This window comes from Podarcis vaucheri, assembly GCF_965113315.1.
Source record: "Podarcis vaucheri genome assembly, chromosome: W".
Lineage (NCBI taxonomy): Eukaryota > Metazoa > Chordata > Lepidosauria > Squamata > Lacertidae > Podarcis > Podarcis vaucheri.
The window spans coordinates 12,977,865-12,995,348 of record NC_138757.1 but is presented as its reverse complement, the minus strand read 5'-3'; the positions used below and the strand labels follow the sequence as shown (position 1 = coordinate 12,995,348).

Below are 17,484 nucleotides of genomic sequence, written 5' to 3'. Positions count from 1 at the left end.
GGGAATTTCCAGAAGGTTTATCTTTCACCTTTAAAGGTATACGGTGAACCATAAGATCCACAGGTGAACTAGAGAAATTTAAGTTGAAATACAGACTTGGGAGGTGAGGGAACCCAAGACAGAGAGTCAGTACCAGAGACAGCGGCAGGAGGTGAAACTGCCAACCTGCTAAGAACGTAGTAACACTACTAAGTGTTAAACTCAACATAAACCTGATACTATTTCAATTATTTTTCACAATCTGTTTTTATTCTGGACAATTAAAAAATCTATCTGTGAAATTAATAAAATAGGAGCCAATGACACCATGGTGGCTCTCACCTCTAGAAGCCCATGCCATGAAAAAAACTAAACATAAATAAGGAATGGGCAACTTATAGAGATTTGATAATGGAAGACCAAGGTAAACTTAGAATAAGACCATATGAGGAAATAAGGCATTATGTCTCCGACAGATGGCAATATATACAACTTGGAAGTGTCTTTAACTTGGACTCAAAGAAAGGCTTTGCTAAAGAGAATTAATTAATGCATGAAATGTTATTTTAAAAAAACAAAAAAAATCTATCTAAAATGTATAACCTTTTGCTAGATTTGGACATGATTGACAAGAAAGTGAAAGAGACAATGATTAAATGGGTGCGAGACTTCGGCCACACAATATATTTAGAGCAATGGGAGAAACTTTGGCAGGAAGATATAAGGTTTACCGCCTGTAGTACAATAAAAGAAAATTTCATCAAAATGTTCTACAGGTGGTATTTAACACCAGTCAAATTAGCAAAAATCTATAAACTGAAATCCAACCTCTGTTGGAAATGCAACAAGGAAGCTGGTACAACAATGCATATGTGGTGGAGTTGCACCCCAATTAAGTACTTCTGGGGAGAAATACATGAGGAGTTGAAAAAAAATGCTTAAAATCCCATTAACAAAAAAAAAACAACAAAAAAACCCAGAGGCTTACCTACTGGGCCTTTAGGAAAAGAAAATCAGAAATTGAAAAAAAGAATTTTTCTTATATGCGACCACCGCAGCCAGGATAGTAATAGCATCTAAATGGAAAGCTAAAGAACTACCTACCAAGAAGGAATGGATTCTCAAATTAAATATTTAAAATTGGCTAAATTAACAGTATCCATACGACAGCAGTCAAATCAAAAACTAAAAAACGAATGGCAATGCTTTGATGATTATATGACAAAATATTGCTCCAAAAAAGACATGCTTAATATGCTTAGATTAAGAATGTAAATGCATCAAAACTATAATGACATATGTACAGTGGTACCTTGGGTTACAGACGCTTCAGGTTACGGGTTTTCAGGTTACGGATGTGCCGAAACCCAGAAGTACCAGAATGGGTTACTTCCAGGTTTCGGCACTCGCGCTAAATCGCACGTGCGCATAAGTGCCGAAACGCAACCTGCGCGTGCGCACACACAGCGCTGCAGGTTGCGAACATGCCTCCCGCGTGGATCACGTTCGCAACCCGAGCGTCCACCGTATGTATAGAGAGAAAATAAAAACAATCAGAATGCAATGATAAGGGTAAAATTGATTTTAGAGAAGATGAGTAGCGGTGGAGGGAAGTTAAACGGGGGTGGGTTTATTTTATTTTGTGTGTTTTTTCTTTTTCTTTTTGGGGTATTGTATAATGATTTAATGTATAACACTGGGCAACAATTTTTTACTTTTTGAATGTTGTCTAGATTTCTACAACTGATTCAGGGTATTTTTGCACTGCTGAATCAGGAAATGGCATCCATTTCTCTCCATCAGGTCAGGTTTTTGTGCTATGTTGATTTGAAAAAAATCAGATCTTGTGACAAAATCAATTACATTGAGAGCAGTACATGTGAAAAGGATCTAGGAGTCTTGGTTGACCACAAACTTGACATGAGCCAACAGTGTGACGCGGCAGCTAAAAAAGCCAATGCAATTCTGGGCTGCATCAATAGGAGTATAGCATCTAGATCAAGGGAAGTAATAGTGCCACTGTATTCTGCTCTGGTCAGACCACACCTGGAGTACTGTGTCCAGTTCTGGGCACCACAATTCAAGAAGGACACTGACAAACTGGAACGTGTCCAGAAGAGGGCAACCAAAATGGTCAAAGGCCTGGAAACGATGCCTTATGAGGAACGGCTAAGGGAGCTGGGCATGTTTAGCCTGGAGAAGAGGAGGTTAAGGGGTGATATGATAGCCATGTTCAAATATATAAAAGGATGTCACATAGAGGAGGGAGAAAGGTTGTTTTCTACTGCTCCAGAGAAGCGGACACGGAGCAATGGATCCAAACTACAAGAAAGAAGATTCCACCTAAACATTAGGAAGAACTTCCTGACAGTAAGAGCTGTTCGACAGTGGAATTTGTTGCCAAGGAGTGTGGTGGAGTCTCCTACTTTGGAGGTCTTTAAGCAGAGGCTTGACAACCATATGTCAGGAGTGCTCTGATGGTGTTTCCTGCTTGGCAGGGGGTTGGACTCGATGGCCCTTGTGGTCTCTTCCAACTCTATGATTCTATGATTCTATGATTCTATGATTCTACATTTTTGTGGCATTATCAGCTGATTTTTGTCAACACATATCATCCTAAATATGTTTTTAAGAGAAAAAAATGTTTTTAAAACATATATTGATTACCTGATAGAAACATTGATTACTGTAAACTGAATGGTGGGCATTGATAAAGGTAAGAACACGTAAATTGCATGTTGCTTCATCATTTTTCAAACTTCAGGGCTTGAACTTCCATTTCTTGGAACTCCTGGAATGCTCAGCGCAGGGAGTTCTCTCTTCAGAGTCCAACAGTAGTCAGCCATCATGACTGCATCCCAGCGACCCTGATACCTAGTCTCCATCTCTTTCATGACCTGATAGATTCTCTCCCCCTGCTCGTCACTCATTTAACCCAGGTTCTCAGGAAACCGGTCCATATGTGAAGCAGTCAGCATGTTGTTGACAAGTTCTGCGTAGTTTCTGGCCTTATTGTTGCCAATAAAGTTCTTCACTACCAGAACAAATGCCTTCCATGCTTCCAGTTCCACTTTGTTCATTGAGTTTCCGAGCTTTGGATCTCTGATGAGCTGACGGATCTGAGGACCGTCAAAGATGCCAGCTTTCAACTTCTCCATGGTCAATCCTGGAAAAGCCTGGCACAAGTAAGTGAAGCAGTCACCATCCTTGTCCAGAGCCTTGGTGAACTGCTTGATTAAGCCGAGCTTGATGAGCAGCGGTGGGAAGAGTATTCTGTCTCTGTCCACCAGAGGGTCATTGGTGACGTTCCTTTTTCTGCAAGGCACCAATTCCTCCGGCACAGGCCAGTCCTTCTTCGTGTAATGCTGAGCACGGTCCCTACTATCCCACATGCACAGAAAACATGGGTACAGTGGTGCCTCGCAAGACGAAAAGAATCCGTTCTGTGAGTCTCTTCGCCTAGCGGTTTTTTCGTCTTGCGAAGCAAGCCCATTGACGGATTAGCGGATTAGCGCTATTAGCGGCTTTTAGCGGCTTATCGGCTTAGCAGATAAGCGGACAAGCGGCTTAGCGGCTGAGAAAAAGGGGGGGAAAGGGGGGAAAAACCGCAGGAACTCGCAAGACATTTTCGTCTTGCGAAGCAAGCCCATAGGAGATTCGTTTTGCGAAGCACCTCCAAAACGGAAAACTCTTTCGTCTAGCGAGTTTTCCGTCTTGCGAGGCATTCGTCTTGCGGGGCATCACTGTACTTGGTGAAGCCAGACTGTTGTCCCAACAAAAAGTTCACCATCTTCAGGTCAACACAAATAAACCACTTATGCTGATCATAACCAATTTTCTCCAGCACATACTTCACCTCTTCATAGTTCTCCTTCAGTGTACTCGAGTGAGCCATGGGTTTTGATCCCCCAACTTTATGCTTTGCCACACCAATTTATGGAAGATTTCGAGGTTTTATGACTTCAAACTGATCCCTTTTCGACATAATCACCCAGAACTATCGGACCTGAATACTTCTTGTCATTAAAATAATCATTTCCAATCAAAACAATTATTCGACATGGCATTTTACCCGCACCAACTTCTTCTAAAATACTCCACACAAGCGTACATGTGAACAAAAATGTAAAAAAAGACATGTGGCCATAACTCAGAAACTTGACCTGATTGAGCAAAACCAATGTGATTTTTGGATTCAGCGCATCAGATTCGTCCTAAATCAGCTGAAAAAACGCAGACAACAAATTTGTTGTTGACCAGTGTAATGATTTAATGTTTCTTTTCTGTTATGTATTATTTCTCTATTTTAAATTAAATTAATGATGGAAAATCTAAATAAATAAATAACCTGATTCTCATCAAGGCCACCATCAAAATAAGTTAAATGCACTGATGTATATTTTGCAGTTTCCATGACTCTGGTTCTCACTTTTGAATTTTTGGGAAATGATTGGTTATTAAATGGCCAAATCAATGTGCCAAATAAAAGCAATGATGCATTGCAGGGGTTACACTGGATGACCCTTGGGTAGGGTTGCCATGTCTGATAAGTCCCAGAAATGTTCTTTTGGGGCCCAACAGGCCCATCCAGGGGTACTTATAAATTTTAAAGGAAATGTCTGTGTTGGGGGGACAGTATTTACCATATTTCCCCCTCTATAAGATGCACTTTATCCCTCCTAAAAAGAGGAAATGTATGTTCGTCTTATGGAGCGAATGCAGGCTGCGAAGCTATCCCAGAAGCCAGAACAGCAAGCAGGATTGCTGCACAGGAATCCCTCTTGCTGTTCTGGCTTCAGGGATAGCCGCGCAAAGCCTCTTCAACATTTGATTCAGAATATTTTTTTTCTTGTTTTCCTCCTCTAAAAACTAGGTGCATCTTATAGAACGAAAAATACGGTATTTTGCCTGACTTGGGCTGCTCTGCACACAGTGGCCACTGCCAGCCTGATCCAGGAGAAGCGTACAGGCACTCTGCATTCCCTGGCTGCCGCCAGCCTGAACTTTGTGGCTGTGGCCCCGCATGACCCTTTCCCCAGGTCGCTGTCCTTTTTGTACTCAATATATGGCAACCCTTTGCATACATTACTGACCCTAAAATTGTGTGCCCTTCGCAGGTTAACCTTGTGTCTTAACACTAGCTTTCTCCCTTCTTTGCAGGTATGGTTTGTGTGCAGCTACCTCCTACATGTGGTACAAGAAATTCATTCAGAAGGTTCACCTTGAAGACTTACAACTCCTTGGTGCAAGCTTGGCCTCAAAATGCTCACAGGAGCTGCAGCCAGTCTCAGAGGTCACTACTTTATACAGAGGAACAGGCCTTCTGACTTGATTGCAGCACTTCAGTGACCAGAGCATGCAGACCCAAGCAAGGAAGACTCTAGTGTTCTGCTGAAAGTTGGCTGCAATATATTAGAGCTGCAGTGTTACCCGACTGACCTGGGAGTAAGCCCCACTGAATTCAGTAGGACTCACTTCTGGGTAGGCATGGTTAAGAGAGGAATTGGGATGATGGGGGCCTTAACAGGGAAGGTGAAAGTCTTTCAAATTGTAGTGCTTATCTTGGGTTGTTTAACGCTATGTAATCAGAAATGACATGAAGGAAATCAGGATTAAAGAGTATTAGTGTTTGTGCAAATCAGCATGTTGCTGATACAATATGATGCAAAGTTCCACGTAATGAAGTAGTAAATAAATCATGTCGCATATACAGCTTTGTTTCTTCTTGGCAACAATAATGACACCAAGTCCCTATCAAAAAGAAGTATTGTAAACTTCTGAAGTTCATAGTTGCGGGGTATTTCAATTGCACTCTTCCCCTGTGAGCTGATTGATTTCTGTTGTCTTGTCAAGGCAGCTTATGAAATGTTCTAGAACCCAATATACTTGCAGCTAACATTGGCCAAAGCTCCATGGAGGTATTGTTTGAGCTTTCACACCTGCAGAGATAAGCTTCCAGGGTGCTCATTACTGGTGCAAATCTTAAATTCTCTCCCCTTGGCACAGAAAATGGAGAAAGGAACGTTGGAATAATTTCTTCTTAGGTGCTATGGAATCCCCCTTTACTAGACAAGGCTACCATAAGACATAACTGACAGAACACCACACTCTAATCACTAAAAACTTACAGAAAACAACTGGAACACATTTTGTTTGCAGTATTTTATTTTTATGGGAATAACTTCTTGAGGCAAATCGGATACATCTATCCAAGTTTAGTGGCCAGTTCTTTAGCCTTGGCTTTTTCAAGCTTAGCAATGCGGGCAACTGACTTCGGCCCCAGAAGATTGCCGCCCCAGTGACGACGAATCTGGAAGGAAAAAAGATTGCTCACATGTCAAAGTGACTTACAAAACTTACAATTAAAATTTAGATTAAATGGTATAAATTTTTTGAGGATTTAACATTCACAGCAATAACCTGAGTGTCAACTTTTAAGTACAAATTAGATGCAAAAACTACTACTGGAACAGAAACTCAAATCAACTCCACTTCATACATTACAGCTGTGCTCTAACAAGTAGTAACAGTTCCAAACATTGTAGTACTATAGACACAGACTCTGGAATATTGCTAACAGGCTGTGTAACTCAATGGTGGCTCAAGTCCTTTTCTTTTCTCCTGTGGGCATTTTTAGATTCTCAATCCTGTTATCTTGTCCAAAATATTTTTAGATGCTACCAGCTCAGTGGGTCAACATGATACCGCTGTTCACTCACATTATTTCTGCTACATGAGGGAATTCTCTACACAGGGCTGGAATGAATTTTCATATTGGAGGCTGCTAGCAAGCCATTCCTGATTTCAGCAAGCTGGACAGTGGTCATGCCACTGCAAGGGAGGGGGGGCACTTTCCAAAAGCTGACAAATTAGTCAATATACCCACAGATCCTATAGGCACAATCTTACCTCATCGTATCTCTCATTGTAGTTGGTCTTGACAGCTTCCACGAGTTTAGCTAGAGCTCCCTTGTCCTCGCTGCAAAGGAGAAGACAGATTCAACAAGCCAGCAATTGAGTTTGAGTTCTCCAAGTAGATTACAATTTGAAATACTGCTTTAAGTGCCACTTTTCAGGGCAACGTTCTCTTAAAAGTTCATTTAGCTTCAGCAGTTGTGTTCATTCAATGACATTAGACACAAAGCAGACCCCTACAAATGACTAACAAGTCCCTTAATTTCTAAGGGTTGCATCCAATTTAGTCCTACTCAGAGTAGACACACTGAAATTAGTGGCTTCAAGTTAGGCATGTTCATTATTTTCAATGGGTCGGCTCTGAGTAAGACTCAATCCAATGGTTTGAACGTAACACCCATTATGGTCCACTTTAGGGTGAACCTCTAAGTAAAAACACAGTTTGATGCCACACTAAGCTAGCAGCAATAATGCCAACTCTTAAGCTTTACATGCAGTCAATGCCCTGCAGGCCTGGGGTCATGCAGTAGTTACCAATATGGGAACCAACTGCTCAGCTGGCACGTGAACTTAGCATTTCCAGATGTGGAAGGAGGAAAGGCTGCAGCTTTAACAGCTGTTTAGCTTGCGGTTAAAGGTGTAACTGCCCCAAACCATACCAGCCTCTTCGGTTTCTTCATTTGAATTAGAAAATAGGTGAAAAATGTTTTCAGGGCTACTTACGGATTAACCTGAGTGAAGGCAACACAGGTACAGGTCTTTCGGTGGACAAGGCAGCCCAGCCTTGCCTTGCCTTTGATGATGCAATAGGGCACTCCCATTTTTCTGCACAAGGCAGGCAAGAAAACTACCAGCTGGATCAGAGAGGGGAGAAGTAATGCTTTAAAGCTGGCGGTCGTTCAGTTTTTAATACAGTAGGAATTAGGAACTGTGGCCCTCCAGACTTTACTGGACTCCTAACTCCCATCAGCCCCAGTGGTTAGGGATGATGGGAGCAGGAGTCTAACAACAGGGATGTCCCCATCCCTGCTTTACAACAAGGGCTCTGGCAATTGCTCAGGGTTAAAAAGCTCGTATGATTTTGCTCTTCACAGATAGGGGTCAGTGTTGAATGGTCTCTTTAAATTTGAAGGTTCATTATTGTTCCACAAGATGTGTATTTCTTTAAGGGCCAGAGCAAATAATGTGACCTAGTTTTACAGCTGTGAAGCAGTATAGCAGGTGCTGTTAAGTTATGTTAATTAAGCTGTTTGGTATAGTATATAAAGAGCAGCACCTAGCTCTCTCAGTACCCTGGTGGATGGGTTGTTGGTTGGTTCAGGCTTACTAATATATTATAATTAATGTAAAAGGAGTTTTTGATTTTGTTATTAAAACCTAGCAAAAGTTATTTTGCATTCCTTGTAATGTGTGGTCTCCCCAGCACGCCTTCTGCAGCGCAACTAATCTGCAAATAGCCAACAGTCAGGTGAAGAAATTCAAGCACCATTGCAAAAGCCATAGCCTGCTCTATAAAGAGTCAAATGGCAGAAGGATATTTCCAAGTTTGTCTGGGGGGGGAGGGCGCAAAAGGCCAAGGATTAAACATAAGACACTTACAGATATAAAAGAAAGAGGCGGGTTTGCCCTGCCAGACTTTAAACTGTATGATGCTGCGTGTTTGGTGTGGATTAGGGACTGGATAAAACTGGAAAAGGAAGAAGCACTACATTTGGAAGGCCATGATAACAGATTTGGATGGCATGCATATTTATGGTATGGGAAACGGAAAGTCCACAAAGGATTTTATAATCATATAATCAGGAGATCATTAATGAGGGTGTGGGAGAGATAAAAAAGACCTATTAGAACAAAAAACACCCTGGTGGTCATCACCAATAGAAGCTTCGTTGCTCAAACCGCTTGGCAAAAAGGGGGAGTGGCCTACATACAGAGATTTGTTGAGGATCAAGAAGGAAAATGGAAATTAAAAGATTATGAGGAAATAAAAGATCATTTTCAGAGTTGGTTACACTACAGACAATTACATGAGATGTACAAAGAAGACAACAAGAAAGGGTTTAGTATACAACTTCTAGATTTCAAAAGGACGTTATAGAAGTGAAGCTGTTGAAGAAAACCTATAGTATTTTGCTAGAATGGGAAACAAAAGATGAGGTCAATTTGGTCATGATCAAATGGGCACAAGATATAGAACATAAGATACAATTTGAGGACTGGGAAAAATTGTGGAAAGTAAATTTGAAATTTACAGATTGTTCTCTTTTGAAAGAAAATTATATGAAAATGATGTATAGATGGTATATTACACCAGTACAGATATTGTAGAGAAGTTAAAAAATTTTGGGAAATGATAAACAATGAATTGAAAAAAATGTTTAAAACGACATTCGTAAAAAAAACACCCAGAAGCATTTCTGTTAGGGACTGTAGGACAAGACCTGCCAAGAAAAACAAAGAACCTATTTATGTATGCTACAACAGCAGCAAGAGTCTTGATAGAACAAGGATGGAAGAACGAGGAAATCCCAACGAAAGAACAGCGGCAAGAAAAATTGATGAGTTACGCAGAGCTGGCTAAATTGACATACAAATTGCGGGACAAAGACAACTGTGACTTAAGGAAGAATGGGAACTTTTTACAAATTATCTAAAGACAACAAAATGAACTGGACTCCTTGGCAGGTTTTCAATAAGCATACACAAATTTATTGGTTGATAACAGGGTAGATAATGTAAGGATATGTATAATTTCATAACATGCAGAGAATAATATGCGCTGAGACATCAGAGAGAGGAGCTGAGGGAAGTCTCGGGGGGTGGGGGAAAAAGGGGGGAAATAATGAATATGATATGTTTTGATAATTTGTTATGTTGAAATTGTTAATATTTTTTTTTAAAAAAAGAGCCAAGTTTGAAAATTTGTTAACAGGACTCTGATGTTTTCCAAAGTAAGTTGTACAGCCAAGCACATTTCAACAGTAACCATAGTGACCTGGCAACATTAAGAATTATCTAGAGCAGGAGTGGGTGACCATTTTGTTCAAGCTAAGGAAAGAAACAGCAGAAAACACCCGTACAAGAATGCAGTGGCTGCTACTCATTTAAAAAACCACTTAGCAGCATAAATCTGAGCTTTTGGGTACAAGACCCCGACTCTTGCACCTCCTTACCTCAACAGGGTCTACATCGTGTGCGATCACCACCAGCTGCGCCTTCTTGTTCTCCACCAGAGTTGTAACGGTGTTGACACCTGCAGAAAAAGCCAGTTAACTTGAGTGTGCTACAAAAGTTTGTTTTCCCAGGCAAAAATAAAGAAATCCAAAGCTCCCTGTCTGTGGAAAAGCACAGTGGCTCAAGTGGTGTTAACAAAGCACCAAGCTGCCAGCTTTTCCTAGCCATGTCAAGGACTAGCAGAGGAAGGGCCTGCTACTGCTCAGGGTTAAAAAGTTCAGTGGTGCCTCGCAAGACGAAATTAATACGTTCTGCGAGTTTTTTCGTCTTGCGAAGCACGGTTTCGGAAAAGTTTTGGAAAAGCTTCAAAAATCACCAAAGTCTTCAAAAACCTCAAAAAAGGCTACCACACCGCATGCTATGAGTTGCTCCTCGAAGTCAAGTCGCAACTGTATTAACGGTGTTAAGAAAAAGGAAACAAACTTGCAAGACGTTTCCGTCTTGCGAAGCAAGTCCATAGGGAAATTCGTCTTGCGAAGTAACTCAAAAAACCAAAAACCCTTTGGTCTTGCGAGTTTTCCGTCTTACAAGGTACCACTGTTCTATGTTATGCTCTTCAGTCTGCAGTTCAGGTGAAGAAATTCATACATCATCGCGGTAGCCAGTGTGATGCAGTGGTTACCTGGGCGAAACCAGGGTTCAAACCGCAACTCAACCATGGAGCTCACTGGGCAACCTTGGGCCAGTCACTGTATTTCAACCCAGCCTACCCTACAGGGTTGTTTGCGAGGGTAAAATGAGGAGGGGGAGAACCATCTACGCCATCTTGAACTTTTTGGATATAAACACAATAAATAAATACGGCTAGTTGTCCAAGCTTTCATTCAACCAGGTTTAAATGTATAAATATAAAGTAGGAAGGTTACCTGCTCTGAGCACAGGAGGCCTCTTGGTAGGGACGTCGCCTTTCCCTGCAGCCTTTTGCTCTGCACGGGCCCGCAGCCTCTGCTCCTTCTCTTGCTTCGTCTCAGGCCTGTATTTGTGGGCCAATTTCAGAAGCTGAGTAGCTGTGGAAGACAACTAGAACCGTTCAGAGGAAAGCCTCTCTAACACCATGTTCCCATTATCCCCCTTCCCTAAAGGACATGGCTTTTGTGCATCAGCGATCTTGGTGGTTGGGAGTCATCAAGGAAGCTCAGATAGCAAATATTTTGCTAGCATCATCTGCACACAAAGGAAAACCCTTCCTTACTACAAAAAGGTAAAGGGACCCCTGACCATTAGGTCCAGTCGTGGCCGACTCTAGGGTTGCGGTGCTCATCTCGCTTTACTGGCCGAGGGAGCCGGCGTACAGCTTCCAGGTCATGTGGCCATCATGACTAAGCCGCTTCTGGCGAACCAGAGCAGCACATGGAAACGCTGTTTACCTTCCCGCTGGAGCAGTATCTACTTGCATTTCGTGCTTTCGAACTGCTAGGTTGGCAGGAGCAGGGACTGAGCAATGGGAGCTCACCCCATCGTGGGGATTTGAACCGCCGACCTTCTGATTGGCAAGCCCAAGGCTCTGTGGTTTAACCCACAGCGCCACCCGCGTCCCTACCTTTCTTACTATAGCATTGTGTAAAACTAGTTCTCTCACACTCGCCTCTTTCCAGCAAACTCCCAAAACATGGGGTGCACATTCAATTCAAGGAATCTGAGCAGCTACCCCACCTCCTTCTGCAACTCCACCTTAGAGCCAAGGAAAGGAGCCGGCCTTCACCTGTCTGACGGTCCAATGCTTGAGTGAACTGGTTAACTGCTGGAGGCACCTTCAACCTTTTGTAGAGGATGGCTCTTTGGCGCTGAAGTCGGATATAACGAGGCCATTTCACAAAGCGAGTCAGGTCCCGTTTGGGCTGAATGTCCTGCCCTGAAAGGCAAAATGACAACTCAAAATAATTGCTTCCTTAGCAATTACTGGTTATCCTTTTGTATTCCTGGTTTTCAGCCCAGAGCAAAGGTGGAGGGGCAACAGCGATCTTGGTGGAGAAGATTGTTAGCAGCATCACTCTGATAGCAAATATTCTTTTGCATCATTTGCTCACAGCCCAGAGAAGCTTGGTCTTCCAAAACATAGTGGAAACACCAGGCCCTTCTAAATGCCTGCCAAAAAGTTTGCTATTACATAAATCCTAATTTAGATAGAAATACACTGATAAAGAAAACATATTTAGCGAGACAAGCAATTAAGAAATATATGATAGATTTAAATTTAAAAGATCTGTGGAAACTAATGCACCCTACCAAAGGAGAATTCACTTTCTTATCACCAGTGCATCAGAATTTCTTTCAATAAGACCAATTTTTAGCATCATCCTCAATAATCAAATCCACGATGTGTATCAGATCACAGCGCAGTAATCTTGAAATGTGAATTTAGTAAAACAGCCAAGGTAAAAAAATGGGGTATTTAAATGTTTCCCTTCTTAATGATGAAGGATTTATACAACATATGTGAACAGAAACTATATAATATTTTGATTCTAATTCTGCAACAGCTTCTGCAAGACCCTTTGAATGGGAAGCATATAAAATGTATATGTGTGGCCGAATTATTGCATATTCCTCTGATAAAAACAAATTAAAGAATAAAAAGGGGGAAATGTTAAAAGAGGAACTTAAGGACCTTTGAACACAAATGATTGGAAGTCCAACCACTATATTGTACAAGGAAATACCAAAAAATGAATTAAATAATATAGTAGCTCAGGAAATATGAGTGACCAGACTGGTTTCATAAAAACAAGACAAGCCGCAGATAGTATTAGACTAGTGGTGGACTTGATACATTTAATAAAAATAAGAATCCATTTTTAATTATATCATTAGAAACTGAGAAGGCTTTCAACAAAATTTATAGACTACACAGAAGCAGCTTTAATAAATTTGGATTTCCGCTGGATTTTATAAAATGGATTAAAATACTGTACGTTTCAACCACATTTAGAGTTAAAGTAAATGGCATTATATCTGCTCTGTTCCAATTGGCCCAAGGAACCAGAGAAGGGTGTCCACTTTCATGTTTGCTTTTTAATAGGTTTAGAACCCCTGGCAACATTTTGAGATTTACGTAGTTCTCAACTCAGTTAAATACAAATTAGTGTTATTTGCAGATGATATTTTGGCAAGGTATCAAGACACACTATTAATTGTTCCAAATAGGAACTGAGGTGCCAGTAGGTGAAAATTTAATCACACACCTAATTAAGCAAAATAAAATTTCTACCGAATCTATTTAATTTGGGCATGTTAATACCAAGAGATATAGCCTAACTAGTAACAATTAATATATATAACATCTAGACATCAATAGTTAGGGTTATTAAGCCTTACCCTTTAGAGAAGGATGAATGCCCTAAAAATGAATATTATTTCCAGATTTATCTATATTCTGAGAGGACTTCCAGTTTTTTATATCTGGGTCATATTTCCAAAAGATAAACTCTTTGTTTAGGAAATGCCTTTGGGGCTCTAAAATACAAATAATACCTTTGCAGAAAATGCAATTACTAATTAAAGAAAGTGGATTTGGAATTCTGAATTATACCACCAGGCATATTTACTGACAAGTATTATTGGAAACCTGTTGATTGTCTTAATGGGCTGGGCAGTTTCAGGATCAAAATATTTGGAAGTTCAAATGACTCTTGAAACAATTAAGTCAGCTAGAAAGATATGGAATGTATTAGCCAATAAAAATAAATTTGACCCATTTTCACATGCAAAACACTCTCTGGAAAAAACGTGGTAATATAGAAAAGCTGCATGGGAGAAGGGTATTGACCTTGGACAAACCAACTGATAGATGAGGAAGATTAATTTTATACATATAATGCATTAAGAGAGAAATACCATCTACCAGTTGCGGCCCAATGACAATACCTGTAGTTACAGCATCTTTTAATAATTCTGTTCGGTCCAGTGGTCTTCTCAGCTTGAGACACCTAAAATACTGGGGCAATTGGATAATTCATTTGAAACTAAGAAGCCAGTGATTACTTTTTAGATATTTAGTATCAATAAATAAATTTGATATGCAGAGTTTAAAAAATGATTGAAATAAGGAATTGGTATGTCCACTATTATGCAGACCTTGGGGAAATGTTTAAGCTTTGATATCAAACGCATCGATGAATTTTAAATTAAAACTTAAGGAGTAGAAAATATTATTCACAATCTATTGGACTCCCTTACGCTTGTATAAGAAAGTGCTATCTAATGTAGCCTTTTGCTAGAGTTGTAATATGGATAATGCTTTTTTGATACACATACTTTTACAATGTCTCACACTTTAAGTTTTGTGATTGATTATATAAATATGTCACTGAGGAATTTAAGATTTTCAGACGGGCATATTCTTTTGAACGATATACAGTACCCCTGTACCTATTGTATGGAAAGTGACAATGGGATAGCAAAAATAGATTCTACATGCCCTAATGGTGGCTAAGGGACCAATGAACTAGAAGAATAGTTATAATTCTCCATAATCAATAGCTTGATAACATGGCAATATTAGCAAAATATGAACAACCACTTATAGATGCACTTTCTTTGGATAAATATATTTGGGACGAGTTTATACAGAAAATACTAGGTTATTGATAAACATATTTGTAACAGAATATTAAGGCTATACATTAGTCTTAATATGTACGGAAACCTAATTGAGTATTTTTTATTTTAATTCTCGTTCATATTTTCCTTTTCTAATCACTTTTTTAAAAAATGAAATTCTTCCAATGAAATATCAATTAAAAATTGCTACTCCCTAAGGCCTATGCAGGCATTTAAGAGTAGATCCCTCCTCAATGATCAACTGATGCTTGCTTTAAATTATTTTGCTTTTAACTTGCTTTTCAAAAATGATTTTACTGTATGGTTTTATACTGTTGCAAAACCTCAGCGATATATTTCTAGGATACAGAAGCATATAAATACTTGTTATAAATAGACAAATAAATAGTCACTGGTCAAAATGCAACAAAACCATCAGTATTCCCCATGCACATGTATTTTAGAGACAGGCGTGTATTTCCCACTTCCTGTGAAACGCCTATTCAGTATAGGCTCCTTGAACAGGGCTGCAGAGACCCATCATTCCATTCCCCAATTCCTTTTTCCAACTCACCGATGCCGAAGTTCTTGGGCCTTTTCTCAAAGAGAGGATTTGCAACCTTCTTCGCCTCCTGTTTCTTGACCACAGCAGGGGCCGGAGCCACCTTCTTCCCCTTGGCCTTCTTCCCCTTGGGCTGCGTAAGTTCAAAGAAGGATTCAGTGAATTCCCTACCAAAAGCGGGCGAGCCGCACACACATCGGAGGCCTGCACCAGGCCCGGGCCCCCAAGCCGGTTCCCCATTTCATCCGCTGTCCCCAATACAAGGCGCCAAGGATTCGCCCGGGTGTCCCGTGCCTCCCCTGCCAGAAGAAGCCCAACCATTAGCCCGTTTAGAGGACCGATGGCGGCGGATTGAGAGTCCGCCGCTACAACAACAGCCACAACAACTCACCATTTTGGCTTCAGCTTCGAAAAGGAAAGGGCAGGAAGCTCGGGGTAATATATTTAAGAGCCGCTGAGCGGGCTTTAGAAATCCGTGGAGCGGAAGTAAACTCTATAGTTATTCGTCTATGGTCGTTGTGGCTTTTCACCATAGAGATACAAAGCTACAGAAGGCCGCTCCTCATCCATAGAGAATCCTGGTCCGTGACTAGAGCGTAATCGGTTTATGGCCGACGACAGTATCAAAGCGAGCATGCGGCTGCAAACCACACCTGCGCACGAAAGCAGGCATGAGGAATTCCCCAGTCAGCGTAGGGTTCGCTTCCCACATTTATGGAACGCTCTTTCTAAGGGAGGGCTTTAAGGTCCCAGATTAAACCCCTGACATTTCCAAGTAGGGCTGGGAGATTCCCTGTCTCCATTCATGGAGAGCTGATGTCAGACAGTATATACAATACTGACAGCATACCCTCCAACATTTCTCTGATGAAAATAGGGACATCCCATTCCATAATTATAATTTTATTATTTATACCCGATACATCTTACTGGGTTGCCCCAGCCACTATGGGCAGCTTCCAACATTTATAAAAACATAATAAAACAGTAAACATTGAAAAACTGCCTTCAGATGACTCGGGGTGGGATAACTCCACACCCTCCAACTTTTCTCCAATGAAAATAGGGACAACCTAATGAAAGTGGAGGGACGCGGGTGGCGCTGTGGGTGGCGCTCTGTCTCCCTCTTCTGCCTTCAGGGACAGCTTGCCCCGCTATCCCGCGAGCTTGTGGGGCTGGCGGGGGGAGAAGCAGGCTTGCTTCCCCCCCCCCCGCCAGCCTCCAAATCAGGTCGGGGAATAGCGGGGTGGCAAATATTTGAGGTCCTTTGGGGAGAGTCAAAATGGCTTCAGGAATACTCTCTTGTACTATTTTAGACATGTGGTTTATATGCTTATGTATGTGTGTTTACCTTGTGCATTTATGAACATTTATGAATATTTATTCTATATATGCACCTGCCCGTTCTGCCTTCTTCCGGTTCAAAAGGGCCCATGCATCACACGTCAATTGAATCACACACCTAATATGGTTCCTGCTTGTATATCAGAAATTGAATCACTCCTCTGCTCTTTCACATGCCTCTAGTATCTGTGTTGCATCCCATCAACAACCGTTTCATTTTTATTGTCTACAAAATGGGAAAGGCACACTCATATTTTCAGCAATAACACAAAATTGACTTTATTCATTAAAAGAAAATGATTTTTATTGAAAATTTTCAAATATACAATCTTGCATTCATCGACTTCCCTCCTTCCCCTTCCATGGTTCTTTAAATTTTCCAATAACTGCATACTCTAAAAGGTGGACAGTGGTGGGAAGTAGGGGGAGGAGAGAGAGGTGGGGAAAAATTGTTAAAAAGGTGTAGTCATATCAGTATTCAAATCTGAATTGTCAAATTGTGTTATTAGTGTTACTATGGTTTTCGTTGTATGTGTCTGTTATGTGCTGGCATGGTTGCTCGAGAGCAAACAGGCAAGACTCCCATCTGTCTTTTCCAGGCTTTATTATCTGTACAAACTCATTTACAGTGCAGAGCATCTCAAGTCCATGTCTGCTCAGTTGCTAGCAGAATCTGGGAGTGGGCGGTCCTTAAACTTTCCCCAGCATAGCAGTCTTTTGACCCCCATCCTATGCCTCCCCTCTCTGTGCGTAAACTGACTGCGCAGAGAGGGCGTGGGCAAAGGGGGACCTGCCTCTCCCCCGCTTCGCTCAGGCTCGGTGTTACGGCTCTCTCTTGCATCTTCCGAGCCCTGCATCCCTTCCTCACTGGAGGCGGGGCTTCCCTCCTCGCCGGAGGAAGAGCTGCTTCG

General features: G+C 41.3%; 1 protein-coding gene and 1 pseudogene across 2 annotated transcripts in view; one reads left to right on the top strand and one right to left on the bottom strand.

Annotated features, from left to right (window-relative positions):
• LOC309523257 (surfeit locus protein 1-like) overlaps positions 1-5,636 on the top strand; it is a 65,985-nt pseudogene extending 60,349 nt beyond the window's left edge. The window contains exon 5 of the transcript XR_014224657.1: positions 5,140-5,636. The product of XR_014224657.1 is annotated as a surfeit locus protein 1-like (transcript). The remainder of the gene's footprint in view (positions 1-5,139) is intronic.
• Positions 5,637-6,126: 490 nt separating this feature from the next.
• Positions 6,127-15,658, bottom strand: LOC309523316 (large ribosomal subunit protein eL8-like). Its single transcript, XM_082207117.1, has 8 exons — positions 15,621-15,658; positions 15,242-15,362; positions 11,831-11,980; positions 10,995-11,135; positions 10,068-10,147; positions 7,618-7,748; positions 6,889-6,958; positions 6,127-6,289 (listed from the first exon to the last, which is right to left on the bottom strand). The coding sequence occupies exons 1-8, from the start codon at positions 15,621-15,623 to the stop codon at positions 6,185-6,187; spliced, it is 801 nt and encodes a 266-aa protein (XP_082063243.1). The 5' UTR covers positions 15,624-15,658; the 3' UTR covers positions 6,127-6,184.
• Between the last annotated feature and the right edge of the window lie 1,826 nt (positions 15,659-17,484).

What these genes read in the sequence shown, in the direction of transcription:
- LOC309523316 (XM_082207117.1), bottom strand. An exon ending in GCCTCCTGTGCTCAGAGCAG is followed by an intron (nt 10,148 to 10,994) that starts GTAACCTTCCTA and finishes CTTTTTCTGCAG; the next exon opens with GTGTCAACACCGTTACAACT. An exon ending in ACAATGAGAGATACGATGAG is followed by an intron (nt 6,290 to 6,888) that starts GTAAGATTGTGC and finishes TTTTCCTTCCAG; the next exon opens with ATTCGTCGTCACTGGGGCGG.